This window comes from Sitophilus oryzae, unplaced genomic scaffold (genome assembly GCF_002938485.1).
Source record: "Sitophilus oryzae breed Bouriz unplaced genomic scaffold, Soryzae_2.0 scaffold_813_pilon_pilon, whole genome shotgun sequence".
NCBI lineage: Eukaryota > Metazoa > Arthropoda > Insecta > Coleoptera > Curculionidae > Sitophilus > Sitophilus oryzae.
In genome coordinates this window covers 4,888,348-4,904,855 of record NW_022147432.1, presented here as the reverse complement: position 1 = coordinate 4,904,855, position 16,508 = coordinate 4,888,348, and the positions used below count along the sequence as shown (strand labels likewise).

Here is a 16,508-nt window from a genome sequence, read left to right as displayed (position 1 = left end):
GTAATAGTTATTAATTATTAAAGTAAATTAATTTATTGCATATAAACTACTCAAAACCATTATCGCATATTTTCTAAAAAAAATATTAAGACACCTTGAATTCTCTGACTTACGTTTTTAAATAGTTTGGATACTGTAAAAGGAAATATTCGAAAATAAATCTAGGGGTGACAGGCAATTCTTAGTCGGCCGACTAATTAATTGCAGATTTGTAACCAATAGAGTTCTTATAGAGCCGTGCTCACATGCAGTCAAATAATAGTCGGCCGATCGGCTCCAGTATCTATTGTTTTCACTTTTACATCTAAATAATCGGTCGACTAAAAATTGCATGTCACCCCCCAGACTTATTTTCGAATATTTCCCTTTACAGTATCTAATATATATATATATATATATATATATATATATATATATATATATATATATATATATATATATATATATATATATATATATATATATATATATATATATTTATAGTATCCAAACTATTTAAAAACGGAAGTCAGAGAATTCAAGGTGACTTTTGTTTTTCAGATTAATATTTGTTTAGAAAATATGCGATAATTTAATATCGAGTAGTTTATATGCAATAAATTAATTTACTTTAATAATTATTAATTATAATAATAATAATAGCTCCCGTATATAGCGTTAAACGCCTTGGGAGTAGCAAGGTACAGCTTGCCATACTAGAGCCGTTCGGTATACAAGGAAGGTAATGTGGCTAGCACTACGCTTCAACCGCCTATTATTACCTCAGGATTGTGAATCCCAAGTACTCATTTAAGGCTGAGTCGACCTAGGTACCCAAACTATTTTTATTTTAATAAAAATAGTCGGCTGACGAAATGCCGGGTGTGGGAATCGAACCCACTACCTTCAGATTGGTAGACGAGAACCTGCACCTTTACGCCACCGGGCACCACAGTTAATTATTACTTTAATAAAAAGCTCATTTGATTTAAATAGAGATGCAAAAATAACCGAAAGCAGTAAGTATTTTTAAAATATTTAAATACTTTACTCGGAAACGCTTGCGCATAGTTCTACCGCCCTAATAGTCACGGCTGAATAATTTTTGTGTTTAGAGGATGTTTGGTCATTACAATCTGTTTGAGTGATTAAATATAACTTTATAATAGCTGTCTTAATAGCATATGTAAAAATCAGATATGTAAAAGTTATAAGAAACGTTCATTTATATTTTATGGAGCTTTGATAAAGTCTATCCTTATCAAAGATCCACTTTTTGATTTGCTATCGTCTGATAAAAGTTCAGGTCCATGGAAAGTGTCTGATACTTTTGATACTACTTCAGAGTAATATTCTACAATATTTATAAAAAAATCAGCCATACAAATTTAAGTTAAGTAACTCTTAATTTTAGTTACCTTTCTCACCCTGTATCTGCCAAGGTGTCACAGGGCGAAATCCCCAAACACGCCGGTATTCAAAGCACATTAGAGCACTACTGAGAGCCTAAGGTGTCATCCTTGTAAAAATAGATGTCAGATCGCTCTGGGTTCTTGGACTATAAGTTATTGAATGTTATTGCACCTAACAACCACGTAATTACGTCCTCCTTTACGCGTTAACATTTTTTCGGCAGTTTTACTAACATTTGAAATTGTCAGAACCAGGGACCCGTCCATATAGGCAAGGTTGTGCGGCGCACGACGGCGCCAAAGTCCTAAAAGGCGCCTGCGGTCACCTAACTTTAAAAAATAATAAAACCATTTTTTGGAATTTATCAACAAATTAACATAAAATTTAAGTAATACTTTTATCTATGAACGCCAGTGGTGAAAATATATTATCCACCAATGTCGAGCGCCGCGCCGCTGGTCATTGGAAATTTTGGCTTAATATTATAATATTGGAGAAAGGCGCCTACCCTTATTTCGCACGACGGCGCCGAAAATACTTGGCGCGTCCCTGGTCAGAACACAATGCGACGCCCAGTTCTAGTTCTTTTCCACGTAATTTTTACTACCGGAATCATAGTCTAAGAGCTGGCTACATAAAAAATTTTATTATCGTTAAATGGCTAATTTTTTGTGTGAAGTATCCTTTTGTGTAGCCATTATGAAATAGTCATGTCTACCAGCGCGATCCTGGAGCTTAAAGCGGGGGCGGCCAATCGAATGGGTGAAATTTTGATACTAAAAATTTTATAAGGTACACGAGTTATAATTGCGAAAATAGCTTTTATTTATTATTAAGAAATGTGGAAAATTGTTGGCAGACATTTTTCTAGTCGCTAAATGACTGTCGGCATAGACAACGCACGAAAGAAGCATGAAATTTTAAAAATTATTAAAAAATTAAATTTGAAGAACAAAATATGGCATACATGCATGCCGACTGGTTGAATGTCATATTTATTTATTTTAAAAGTTGTATGCAAACGGGCAGACAAAAAGATCGTGGCTAAATCAGCTGCAAACAGTTATCAAAGCGCGATATTACTCTAGCGCTTTCAGGGAACGCTCGCCGCTTCATCCATTTAATTATAGATAAATCAGGTATACGATTATATTATAAATATATTTTTTTATTATTTCAATAACAGATATCATATATTTGCTGTTCTGTCTCACTATTTGTATCTGACTCATCGTACTACAAATCCTCACTCTCGCAAGTCTTCCTCTGAGTCGATATCTGCACCGTAAAATTTGTGTTTTACATGTTTTTCTTTTGTTTTAGAGTGACATGTATTATGTTTCTATTGATAACGCGTCGAGCGTTTCCTGAAAACGCTTATAGAGGATGAGTCTTAAATAAGTGCAAATACTTTTAAGGGTGATATATTTCGACCCCAGGAACACGTCTATGAGTTTTTTTTCGCAAAAAGAGATGTAGAAAATCGTGCATTGTTTTTTAACCTTTCCTGTATATTTTAGACAACTTTTTTAGAACTGCCTGTTCACCGCAAATTTACCCACAGGATAATTATTTCTTAACCTACCATGCTTATGGCTTTACTCTATGACTACGACACTAGAAAGGATGAATGCAAATACAGAAAAAAAACAGGTGGCTCACAATTTTCAAACTTTGGAAAACTGTAAAAAGAAAATATGTTTCTTTTATGGAGATCTACCAGCTCTGAAAATATTTGCACTTTTCAAGATTCACCCTGTAGAGTAATATCGCACTTTTGATAACGGCTGATTAAGCCACTATTTTTTTGTCTGCCCTTTGGCATACGGCTTTTTAAATAAATAAACAATAAACATGACATTCAACCAATCAACATGCGATGTCTTTTTGATATATTTTGTTTTGATGTATGTGATGATTTTTTTGTCGAAATTCCATGCCTCTTTCGCGTTGCGTTTTCTGCCGGCATTTTAGCCGCGAGAAAAATGTCTGGCAACAATTTTACACGTTTCATAATAATAAATAAAAGCTACTTGCTCTCTTCAGCAGAGCAAAATTTCACCCTTTCGATTGGCCGCCCCCCCTTTAAGCCCCGGGATCGCGCTGGCAGACATGACTATTTCACAATGGCTACACAAAAGGATGCTTCACAAGAAAAATTAGCCATATAACGATGATGAGGTTTTTTATGTAGCCAGCTCTCAGTCTATCAGCATTATATCACACAAACCTCGTACCTGAGTGTTTTAGTTTCAATAACTGCACTAGCAAAAATCTAAAATACTTAGATATTATGACAAAGCCACGATTTCAATATTATCGATCAACTGTAACCGGGACGGCGTGAAGTACATAGTGAAAACTTCTGATTTTTGCCGTATACAGCGCTACGGTCGGAATTTTTTGAAGTCAACTGAAATTCACCAAGCCTATAGAGTATAGAGATGGTTTAGAACTATTTCATATACCTAATCTATGTAGGTATTTTTTTGTTATGTAATATGTTTTTCAGTGTGCATTAGTTTTGCCGAGCAGTGTATATAATAAAACATATGTCTTTTTAGAGTTTACACTTATTTCAATTTTAATACTATTGTATATTCCACCATTGCATTGTATGTTTTGACCTAAATATGTATAGGTACTTAAACCATTCAGTTCATTGCACTATCGAGTGTACTTATAAAAATTACCTCACATAAATTCTTATCAAAGCAAGAAATAATAAAGCGCTATTTGTTCAGCCAAATACACATTTGCAATAATGTAAATAGTTCTCTTAAAGGCGCATTCTCACGACTCGTCTACTTGGCAAGTATTTTTATTGGCATACATGGTCTGGCGGGAATGCGGCGTAGTTCCTATAATAAATAACTCACAAATTCTGATATAGATACCCGACGCACCATGTATACCCTGTATATCAATTACAAATGTTTGTCAAGTACACGAGTCGTGAGAATGCGCCATAAGATCAGTTAAAATCTTCAACACTAAAATTATAGGCCAGTAATTTTTTTTATAACTTTGGACTACGAATATTGAAGGTAAACATTGAAAACTCGGAATTTCACGTAAAGAATTTACGAAAAAACTATATCAATCTATATTTACGTAAATCACATAAAGTTCTACAAACTAACCCACTGAGTGGTTACATAAAAGTTTGTATTAATAGGATAATACAATAAAATCGTTAATAACCACAGGGTGTACCATTTTCGTGTTTTATGTGGTTTCTCTTTTATGAGTAAAGATACAAAGATTCGATTTTCATATCACGATAAAAGATTTTTTTATGAAACTAACAATGGTACATACAGATTTGTCCTAGCCTTGAAAATGTTGCATTTTTTGTCTCCCTTCATATTTCGGTTATTCAAAATTCTATGCCATACTCTGAAATATAACATAAATTTTCTTCGTTATTTTTTTAAATAGAACACTAGGTATATTATTTCTTTAATAGATGGAGAATTCAAAAATGAACATGTTTTGTGTTTAGAGTATTTCAAAATTTTTAACGGTTTCGCAGATATTAGCGGTTTTATATTTGATATGGCATTTTCCAGAGTAATTTTTTATCAAAGCCAACAAATGATTTTTCTCTCCTGTTTTACCGTTTAGATATGAAATAATACTGCGTGTATCTGCGAAATCATGAAAAATGTGGGATACTTTAAATACACAAAATGTTAATTTTTTAATTCTCCATCTAATACTTAAACATATTTTTAATTTAGCTCTGAAACAGGGATATTTTCCTGACAAGCTTAACGAAGCCACTGTAACACCTATATTTAAAAAGGGAAAGATGGAGAATGTTCACGATTATCGACCTATCAGCTTATTAAATAGTCTGGCTAAAATATTTCAGAGAATTATATATAACTACATATACTCATTTATATCTGATAGAATTTCAAAATATCAACAGGTTTCCTGCCGTGAAGGTCAACAGTTACAAACCTATGTGTGTTCTCTGAACATGTATCGAAGGCAATATCAAACAAACAGCAACTTGATGTCATATATACAGACTGTGCAAATGCTTATGATAAGGTGTATTTTTGTGTTATGATTGAAAAACTGGCAGATCTCGGGACGGTGAGTCGCTGTGGTTTTTAACTTCATACTTAACTTCGAGAGTTCAAAGAGTTAAGATAGGTACCTAATGTTTATTCCAATCAATATGTTGCCACCTCCGGGGTACCCCAGGGCAGTATATTGGGCCCTCTTTTGTTTTATAATCTTTATTAATGATTTGCCTGAGAGTCTGAGGGTGTCTTTGAGGCTGTTGTTTGCGGATGATTTTAAATTATTTAAACCAATTAATAATATTGATGATACTAGGGCTCTCCAAACTGATTTGAAATTGGCTCTGGACTGGTTTAAGGAGAACAAGATGCTTGTTAATACTAAAAAGTGTTGTGTTGTTTCTTTTTCCCGGAGGATCAATACAGTCATTGAAGACTACTACATTGGAAATTGTAAGGTTGTGAGGTGTAAGGAAGTTAAAGACCTAGGAGTGATTTTTCAGGACAATTTTAAATTTAATTTGTTATGCGTAATAGTAAAGATTTCGATATGCAGTCAACTACAAGACTTTATACCTCTCTTGTAAGACCGCATCTTGAATATGCATCAAATAACTGGTCTCCCAATTGTTACACCCACAGTAACGAGATTGAGAAGGTTCAAGAACGTTTCCTTCGTTATATTTACATTAAAAGAAACAACATGTATCCAACAATGATCTCTTACAGATCAATGTTGGAAACATTTCAGTTAACTTCGCTGACCTCTAGAAGGACACGGGCTGTCATCTTTGTATATAACATTCTTAATAATTTAAAATATGCTGACTGTGGTCTGATTAATAGCATCAAGTTTAGGGTACCAAATATTTTGATACTTTAAAAGTGAGTAAGTTTAATCTTTTTTACATTGATGTTGGAAGCCCCTCGCCATTCACGTTTATGCTCACCATTTGTAATGATATGTTGTCTGGGAACACAATTCCCGATATGTTTAGCATTAAGTTTGGCGAACTCAAGCGCATCTTGTTGGTGCATCAGGAGACAATTCTGGCGTGATAGGTTTCATTGTTTTTTTATTGCACATTTTATAAATTAAATGTTATGTACTTTATTCTTATTTACTTTATTTATTGTTATATATACTTTATTTATATTATTTTTATGTACTTTTGTAGTACATGTCTAGTTTTAAGTAACTGTAATTGTATTTGTTTTCTTTAGGCCTTTACATGTAGCTACCTCAATAGGTGTTTGTAATGAGTAAAATAAAAATAATAAAAAAATAATATATAAAAAACAAAGAAAAATTATTATATATTTTAGAAAATTTCGCATAGAATTAGAGTATCACATAGACTATCTAAAGTAAATACCTAATATAGTTTGATTTCAGAACAGTTCTTGCTTTTGAAGGGTACAGGGAAAACTTGATAAGCGCCAATTTCTTAATTTTGGGATTTTACAATATTATAGTAGGTCTAACTGGTCCCTACAAAATGTATAACCAACTGCAGGGCAACCTAACCAACTGCAGGGCATTAAGTTGTTAAATCCTATGATATATTCCTAGTAAAAATAAAGATTACACGGCGAGAACTTAATAACTACCAGCCGTCCAGTGCTTTCCTGTAAAATCGGTGAAATGGCGCTTATCATGTTTTTCCCCTGGACCCTTCATTTGTAAGGATGGTTAAAAAAACTCTGAAATTATCCAAATATATTTACTCGTATCTTAGGATGATGTAAAGTGATGAAGTAATGTAAAGAAAGCCAAAAATGCAATAATATACAGGATGTTCCGTTTAAAAAAAATCATCCCGATCCATACATTTGAGCCACCCTATAGAAGTTAAAATATTTTCCTGAAATACATCCTCGTACATGCTTTAGGTTTGCACTTTAACAAAAGTCCCAAGTTTTTCATTCTAGGAGCTACAGATGCCCGACGCACTATTGCCGGACCCTGTATAAATATCCCATACATTTGATATTTATGCGAAATTTATAAATTTATAGCTTTGACTTACTTCCATTTCCTGCATACAAAACTGGAGGTGGTAATTGGGACTTACCCTCAATAGCAGGTAGGTAATTCGTGCAAGTCTATGCCAGACTGTTTATTTATTATTGAAACTTAAAAGTGTACAGATGTTCCAAAAATGGAAGGTAAAATTTTGCTTTAAATTATTGATTTATTTTTTTTAATTTTTTTATCTAAAGTATAATAGATTTACCAGTAAATAAATACCTAAATTATACAATTTATTTTATTAAACATAAATGTGAAAAATAATTCAGTAATTATTTCCATACTAGTTGAAGCCTGGCGCATCCGCTACCACATCAGGAAAAAAAATAGTTTTTTATTTTTTTTTATTTAAATGAAAAACAAAAAATCCGGCGACGACAGTTTTTAGAAGAGACAATTAGCTATCTTTTAGTAAAAAAAGTTTTTTTTTACTAAAAGTAAAAAAAGTTTTTTTTAGTAAAAAAACTTTCTAGAGCAAGTCGTTACTTCAGTAGAGACAACACAGATAAACATTAGCATTTTATATACCGGATGCGTCTCAAAAGTAGCTCACCCCTATATCTTTTTTATTTTTTCAGTGTGTTAGAATATGACATAAATTAGGATTGATTGACGTATTTAATTGTTTTTGGTCACTTCCTGTTTCACCGGAAATGACTACAACTTTTGATTTTTAAATGGCACCCTCGGTATTTTTTTACTTTATTCGATAGAAAATGACATTCTGAATAGAATGACATATCATATGACTACTTTTGGCATTCTCGCTTAATAAAAAATTGTATTTTAAAATTCAATCTAGAGTGCCATGGCTATGCTAAAAACACTAATTCTTAATCAAGGAGGCTTGGAAAAATAGATTTGATCGTCTAATGTTTTAGTGTCTTGTCCTGGCCAGTTAGAAAATGCTTAAACCGTATTTTTAATCATATCTCAATTTTTTCAAATGGAACGAAGGTGGCTCATTAGCATATTTGGAAAAAGCATTTTTTTACGAATAATTTGATACCACACTTGATATTTCGAGTCAAATTTTGGTTACGAACTGCAAGTTATAATTTCAAATAAATCATACGCGAAAATGTCAAAAGTTGACATATGATATGTCATTCTATTCAGAGTTTTATTTTATATGGAATAAAGTAAAAAATACCAAGGGTGCCATTTATAAAAATAAAAAGTTGTAGTCATTTCCGGTGAAACAATTGAATACGTCAATCAATCCTAATTTATGTCATATACTAACGTACCAAATCTCCATTTTTTATCTGAAAAAATAAAAAAGTTAAAGGGGTGAGACACTTTTATGACGCACCAGGTATGTAGATTTTAAAATTTTTCGTATGCTAAATTGATTCTGCACCAATTTTTACCAAAAGAAATATAATTTTCGGATTTTTTTTTCAGTTACTCGATGATGTAACAAGGTGCATAATATTATCTATTTGAGAGTTTCGTTGATGTCTCAACAAAACTGCACCATTGCCAATTTCCTTGTCCTACATTTCAGATTTTTTCCCTTTTCTGCTAAGTCAATATGCTGAGATTATATAGACACACAGTAAGATATCATCCTGTGAGCTTAGTTTAGCAAGTGACAAGTCAGACAGCTGCATAAATTAGTTGAATGTAATATAGAATTTAAAGTGTGGCAAAAAATTGAAAAAAGGTAATTTTCTAGTTTTTATCAATTTTTTTTTGGTAGAAAATTTAAAATAGGAAGTTGAAATTCGAAATATTAGATTTCCCTAAAAAAAAAGGTCTTTCGGAAAATATATCTAAAATAAGTGGTATTTTCAGATGAAACAGATTTGGATCGTAGGTTTAATTGTCCTACTGATTAGCGAAGCATGTGCAGAGGATTGTTTGAAACAAAAAAGGTATCACGAAAAAAAATGCGAAGCTTTGAAGAAGTTACGAGGGGACTACGTGCAATGTGTCCAAATGCGTATAAAAAGGTACTCAACAGGTTGTGAGTTCGATAAAAGTTGTTCAGCTTGTAATTGTGACAGATGTCAATATAGTACTTGTAGTGGTAAGTTTGAATGTTTTTTCAATGGTACTTTTATTAATAAATATAAAAGAAGCTAAGCATTTTTTTTTCTAAAATTCTTGAAAGATAGAAGTTTGCGTATTGATAGCAAGTGGCAATATTATGCAGTGATACACACACAAGTGACACTTTTTTTAATATTCCTATAGCCTCATTCGGAACCTCGAATTTAGTGGAATAATTAGCTTATAAAACCATAAATATTTTATTTATAACCACAAAATCTCTTGAAAAATTATAATCAGAGGCCAAAATGTCATTACTCACCTCTGTAACTTTTTTATTTTTTAAGATAAAAAAACGAGATTTGGTATGTTAGTTTATGAGATAAATTAGGACTGATCGACGTATTCAATTATTTTCGGTCACTTCCTGTTACACCGGAAATGACTACAACTTTTGGTTTTTAAATGGCACCCTCGCTATTTTACTATACCGGGTGCGTCTAAAAATTGGCTTACCCCTATAACTTATTTATTTTTTCAGATAAAAAACTAGATTTGGTATGTTAGTATATGACATAAATTAGGATTGATTGACGTATTCATTTGTTTACGGTCCCTTCCTGTTTAACCGGAAATTACTACAACTTTTGATTTTTAAATGGCACCCTCGGTATTTTTTTATTTTATTAACAATAAAATACAACTTTATTACAATAAAATGAAACTCTGAATAGCATGCCATATAATAATATGTTAACTTTTGACATTTTCGCATATGGTTTATGTTAAATTGTAACATGCGGTTCATAATGACAATTTGACTCGAAACACCAAGTATGTGGTACCAAATTATTCGTAAAAAAATGCGTTTTCAAAATATGCTAATGAGCCACCCTCGTTACATTTGAAAAAATTAAATTATAATTAAAAATACCGATTTGGGCATCTTTTAACTGGTCAGGACAAAACACTAAAAACCGAACTAAAAACATTAAACGATCTATTTTTCTAAGATTCCTTGATTAAATATTAATGTTTTTAACACAGCCATGGAACTCTAAATAAATTAAAATTTAAAATACGATTTTTGCGAAGATGTCAACAGTTAACATATACTAGATATGCCATTCTACTCAGAGTGTCATTTTCTATCGAAGAAAGTAAAAAAATACGAAGGGTACCATTTAAAAATCAAAAGTTGTAAACATTTCCGGTGAATCAGGAGGTGACCGAAAAGAATTGAATACGTCAATCAATCCCAATGTATGTCACATACTTAACATACCAAATTTCTAACATACTAACATATCAAATTTTTTTATCTGAAAAAATTAAACAGTGATAGGGGTGAGCCTCCTTTGAGGCGCACCCAGTATACCGTTTGGTATGTTAGTATATGACATAAATTAGGATTGATCGACGTATTCAATTGTTTTTGTTCATTTCCTGTTTCACCGGATACGACTATAACTTTTGATTTTCAAATGGCACCCCCGGTATATTTCTATTTTATTCGATAGAAAATGACACTCTGCGAGTACAATGACGAATGAATTTTTGACATTTTCGCTTTAAAAAAAAATCGTATTTAAATTTCATCTAGAGTGCCATGGCTGTGTTAAAAACACTAATTATTAATCAAGGAGACTTGGAAAAATAGATTTAATCGTCTAGTGTTTTTCGTGTGTTGACCTTGTCGGTTAAAAGGATGCCCAAATCGTATTTTTAATCATATCTCAATTTTTTCAAATAAAACAAGGGTGGCTCATTAGCATAATTGGAAAAAGCATCTTTTTATGAATAAGTAAATATATGGGTGAGCCACTTTTGAGACGCAAGACGTCAAATAAAAAGAGATGAGTTATAATAATTAATTTAATAACATCAATTCCGGAGACGCTACTGAAAAGTAAGTCAATGACGTATAGTACTAATTGTTTTTGACTTTTAATAAAAAAAATTAATCATAAAAACATCTAAAAACATATGTTTCTCTCATATCTCAAATATTACAGGTTTTAGAAAAAAAAGAACAAAATGTCATTAAAGATGATTATCTACAACTCTTTTCTGAAAACTTTTTGTCTAAAATTGATTATAATGGAACTACTTAGAGGGCATTGTTAAAATAGCCGAAATTTTTTTTTTCAAATATCGCAGACCATAAACTTTTTCAAAATCCGATAGGCGCATATGCTTGTCCTGACAAAACTGCAATTCTTTCCCCATTTAACAGACTTTCTAGCTTACAGTAGTTACCGAGATACCCATTTTAGAATGACTGGCAGGGGGGTTAATCACTGCGATCTTCCAGATCTATTGTGTCCCCCTTTCTTGAGTTATAACTCATCATACAGTTCCAGGGCTTTGACAAAAGCCAGTATCTGGGACGGTTTTACAGAGGGTAGTTCTCCATCTCCAATATCAGTTGTACAAAAGTTCATGGCACGAATGGTTGTCGTCTCGGCGCACTCAGTGATGAAGTGTTCTGGTGTTTTCCCATTTTCCCCACAGAATCTGCATTCGCCGTTTCTTCTTAGTTTCAATCTACTGAGGTGTTCATTGAGAAGACAGTGTCGTGTTAAAAACACCGTGACAATCCGAAGATTCTTCTTAATTAAATCCAGAAAGATCTTTGATTTTTCTTGGTCGTAAGCCCTCAGAAACTTCTTCGAGTGTCTTAGACCGTTGCAAGATTCCCACTCCAGGTTGCGGATGGAGTCCAAGTTCTTGAGTTCCGCTTTTAGTTGGTTGCCACTGGGGAAGCAGAACGGTTCTGGTCCAGTTAGTGGAGTGTTCGCTCCTTTTCTAGTTAGATCATTTGCTTTTTCATTACCTTCTATCCCTTGGTGAGCAGGCACCCAGAGTAGGAGGACTTTGTTTTCTTTGCTTAATTTATTCAGCTTCTCTATGCATTCTTTGACCAACTTCGAATTGATGGTTACTGAGTTGATTGCGTTTAGTGTTGCTTGACTATCAGATAAGGTAGCTATTTCTTGTTTCCGATAGTTCGTAGCTAAGATAAGTTGTACGCATCTTTCGATAGCGTAGATTTCTGCCTAGGGTAGGTGCACATTGGTTCGAAGTATTTAGTTCTCAGCCCAAATACTCCAATACCTGTTCCCGCATTGGGTTTGGAAGCATTAGTATACCAAGTTATGGTATGGTCTTTTAACTGCTGAGCAGACGTTTCTCTCTTCCAATCCTTTTTATTGCTCAATACTACATTGAGGTGCTTCTCAAAGTTGTACATTCTTGGCATATCATCCACTGGGAGTTGCAGGAGAGGTATTTCCTTTTTGAGGGTTGTTTTTGGGTTTGACCCCTGATCTGACAATTCTCCCAGTACTGATTCCGTTAGTGATGATTCTAATCATTGTCGCCTTGGCATATCTACCGATGACAATGTGCAATGGTGTTAGATCTAGAATGACCTCCATTGCTGCTGTTGGAGATACCCATAGAGACAGGCGCGTGGCAAACGCCCCCGCGGACCTCGCGTGGCGCGGGGGCCCCCTTCATCCTTCAAAAACAATTATCAAACAAACCGAAAACTGAAATTACATTTAGGCACACAATCCTTTTTTCAGCAATAATTAGGCTGATATAAAACAATTATTTTACACTACATTATTCTCTACAGGTATAATGATAATAATTATTGTACCGGTTAATTTGAAATTTGGTTTAGTTGTAAATAGTAGCTGTAATACTGAAAAAACGTACTGATAGAAATGAGGCCAAGATGTTACAAGATAAAATAGAAAATTTCGAATTTATTTTGTTACTAAATTAGGTAAGGTACAATATTGGAAAATACTAACTTGCTTTCAAAATGCTTACAAAAAAATGATATTGACATAGGACTGGCCACAGATCTAATATCAGGAGTTCTTGTTAAAATAGAAAATCTTAGGGACAATTTTGAAAGTGTGTATGAGCTATCAATTTCAATTGCGAAATCTTGAAATATTGAACCTCAGTTAAAAAACAAAAGAGTTCGTAGAGTCAAAACTTTTTTTGATGAAATAGCAGCTGATGAGCCCATTGAAAATCCTAAAAGTCGTTTAAAAGTCACAGTTTTTTATGCTTGTTTGGATATAATAATAACTCAGTTTAGAATCAAAATATTTATTCAAAATTTGAAATTTTAAATCCACAAACTGTTAAAATCCCAGGAATCTGATATCTTAGCTAATGCCAAAGTATTAGTAGACAAATATTCTAACGACCTAACACAAAATCTAGCATGGGAGCTAATTCAAGCAAAAAATTTACTTTATGAAAAAATCAAAAATTTCACAGTATCAGAAAGTTTTCTGATTTTATTTTTGAAAAAAAAACAATTACTGATTTGCAGTATACCTGATATTTGCACTGTATTCCAGTTATTTTTGGTTCTCCCTGTAACATCAGCTGAACAGAAAGAACTTCTTCTAAGCTGAAAATAATAAAAAGTTTTGCGAGTTCTACTATGTCCCAAAATCACCTAAGCTCACTGGCCATAATATCAGTTAAGAATGATCGAGCAAAAGAGGTAGATTTTGACAGCCTCGTAAACAAGTTCCTTTTGTTAAGGTTGAGGAAATAGGAATAGACTTTCTAATATACCATAGGGTACTTCATAAATATTTAAAACTTCTTGTTCACATTTGTGTTTTAATTATTAGTAGTAAAATGTTGAGTTGTTTTTTTTTTAACAAAACTTTGATTAATTAGAAGCATAAATGTTTGTTTTCTAGTTTAAGTATTTTAAGAGTACTATAATAATAAATAAATAAATGTTGAAACAATAATTATCAAAATATAAAAAAATATCACATCGTGGTTCTTGTTAAAAAATATGTTTCAAGCAGATATCACAATAATGATGTATTTGAAGGAATTTTTGAGTATACTTAGGGGGGAGGCTAACAAAGTTTACGGGGGGGGGCGGGGGAGCAGAATTTGCAACGCTACTGCATAGAGAACATCATAAAAACGCACCCTGTATAGTCTACAATAATAACAATTAATTAAAAGACGATAAATAGTGCTTTAAAAAATATTTCAATTTTTTTCAGGTCGATGTGACAATTGTTGTAACTCTTGCTGCAACAATTTCGTCAAATGTCACAGCAACCACTGTTGTCACAAACAATGCAACTACGAATGTCAGACTTTTGCATGCAAATCAGATTGCAGAAAGTCATGTTACGATACTATGGAAACAGAAAATATACTATATCATGCAGACAAGAGCAGAAGTTCTACAAAAAGTAATATCACCACCATCATCAGTCTGAAGAACGTCATCAACAACACAAATCACCTAGATATACCTATAAATTTGAATTACACTAACAAGAATAATATAGGATTTAATAAATCCAGTGACGTAGTGAGCAGTTATGGTACTGGCACTATAGACGGGAGTAACTGTTGTGTAGTAATCAGTAAATATCTTTTAATTTGATTTATTTCTATTTTTTATGTGAAATCATTATCTAGTTTTTTTTTATACTAGGTCCACGGCAATGTATACCCATTCAGACGTATCCATTTTTAAGATGTTTTCATACAAAATCGCGCCAGTGCGGTACAATATGTATTTTCAACACAATCCCACAGCCGATAAGACCAAATTGCAATACTCCAAATAATTTAAGTAATATCTACAAATATGGCACGAATATGTTAAGAAAATATTGAATTTTTAGAACCTGTTGTTGACTGTCGACAGCAAATTTCTTCCGTACCCCAAGGAAGTCCAATGTGCACGAATGGATTGAATTGGCCTTATTTTTCATGTGGAATGCAATCAACTTTACCATGCAAAACTTGCGATCAGCAGTACATCAGAAATGTAATTGAAAAATTTTAAAATTCTAAAAACCTCATGGCAAAAATCAAGAACCTTAGAGGGTTTTTTTTAATTAAAATTTTTTACTATTCAATTTTTCGTAAGTATTAGATAAATATTGTCTATTATTTTTCTTTTTCAGGACGGCACTGATACATCTTTTGGAATTTACAATAACTTAGACACACAGCCTTATTTTAACCCTTACTATGCAATGAATAATCCTTATAGCATAAATCCGTTTCTGAATTTTCCACAACAGTATTTTCCACCAGAGTAAGCAAGGTACCTCGAAAATGGACCAATTCAAATTTTCGTAATATTTTTTTCAGAGTGATTTCCGAGGTCCAGCCAAGCCATCAGGAAACAGAATCATCAAGTGAGAATACCAATAGTACTTTCATACATAATATAGCCTCTAGAAATTCAGATTATAAGATAGATATTAGTAGTGTCTCTAATTCTACATCTCCATAAGCGTATAAACTATTTTTAATTCTTACAAAGTATTATAAAAAAACTTAAGTTTATTCTCAAGAAAAGTCTCCAAAAAAAGTAATTATATATACTAGAAGTAAATTTGAAACATGTTATATGAAAAGGTTTGCGGTATGTTTATACAGAGTCGCTGATATGTATGGGAACGGTCGATTTTTAGGTAAAATATACGACGAATATACAAATATAATTTTATGTGTATTACGATTATGCAGCTAAATTCAACAATTTCCGAATTATCAAGTTTTAATTTTGTAATGTTAAACGAAAATTTTGTATTTTCCAGACTTGACATAATCTCATTTTATACATCTATAAATGCTAACTTGAAGACTAATGTCAAATATTATCAAGTATCACAGTTTTCGCAGAATGGCATCGTTAAATGAAACCAAACACATCAAAATTAATTCAATCGAATTGTTTAGGTAAGTGATATTTTTTCAAAAATCAATAACTCGGAAACGGTTGGTTTGGGGTATATTGTGTGTATTTCAATTTTTGCGTAGAACTGAAGAAGAACCGAAATATGCAATAATATACAGAGGGCTCTATTTAAAAAAATAAAACTTTGATGTGCCGCGACTTTATGACCGTCCGTGTATATCTAAATTTATTACTCGCTAATAGACATTTAGAAACCCTATACTATTATATTTAACTTTTTGCGGTACCTCGTATAGTTTACCTAATAATCGACCGTTCCCAT

The 16,508-nt window shown here is 32.5% G+C and overlaps 1 protein-coding gene across 4 annotated transcripts; it reads left to right on the top strand.

Moving 5' to 3' along the window:
* The first annotated feature begins 4,931 nt into the window (after window positions 1–4,931).
* Window positions 4,932–16,018, top strand: LOC115889367. Of its 4 annotated transcripts, none has more exons than XM_030909347.1 (8): window positions 4,935–5,499; window positions 8,972–9,130; window positions 9,262–9,496; window positions 14,523–14,894; window positions 14,966–15,106; window positions 15,159–15,304; window positions 15,444–15,577; window positions 15,634–16,017. In XM_030909347.1, exons 3-8 carry the CDS (start codon window positions 9,262–9,264, stop codon window positions 15,776–15,778), a joined length of 1,173 nt encoding a protein of 390 aa, XP_030765207.1. In that variant the 5' UTR covers window positions 4,935–5,499; window positions 8,972–9,130; the 3' UTR covers window positions 15,779–16,017. The 4 variants fall into 4 exon arrangements, with proteins under 4 accessions (XP_030765205.1, XP_030765207.1, XP_030765208.1 ...); XM_030909348.1 differs by lacking the exon at window positions 4,935–5,499 and adding an exon at window positions 7,462–7,516; XM_030909345.1 differs by lacking the exon at window positions 8,972–9,130 and having other exon boundaries at window positions 4,932–5,499; window positions 15,634–16,018.
* Window positions 16,019–16,508: the final 490 nt, after the last annotated feature.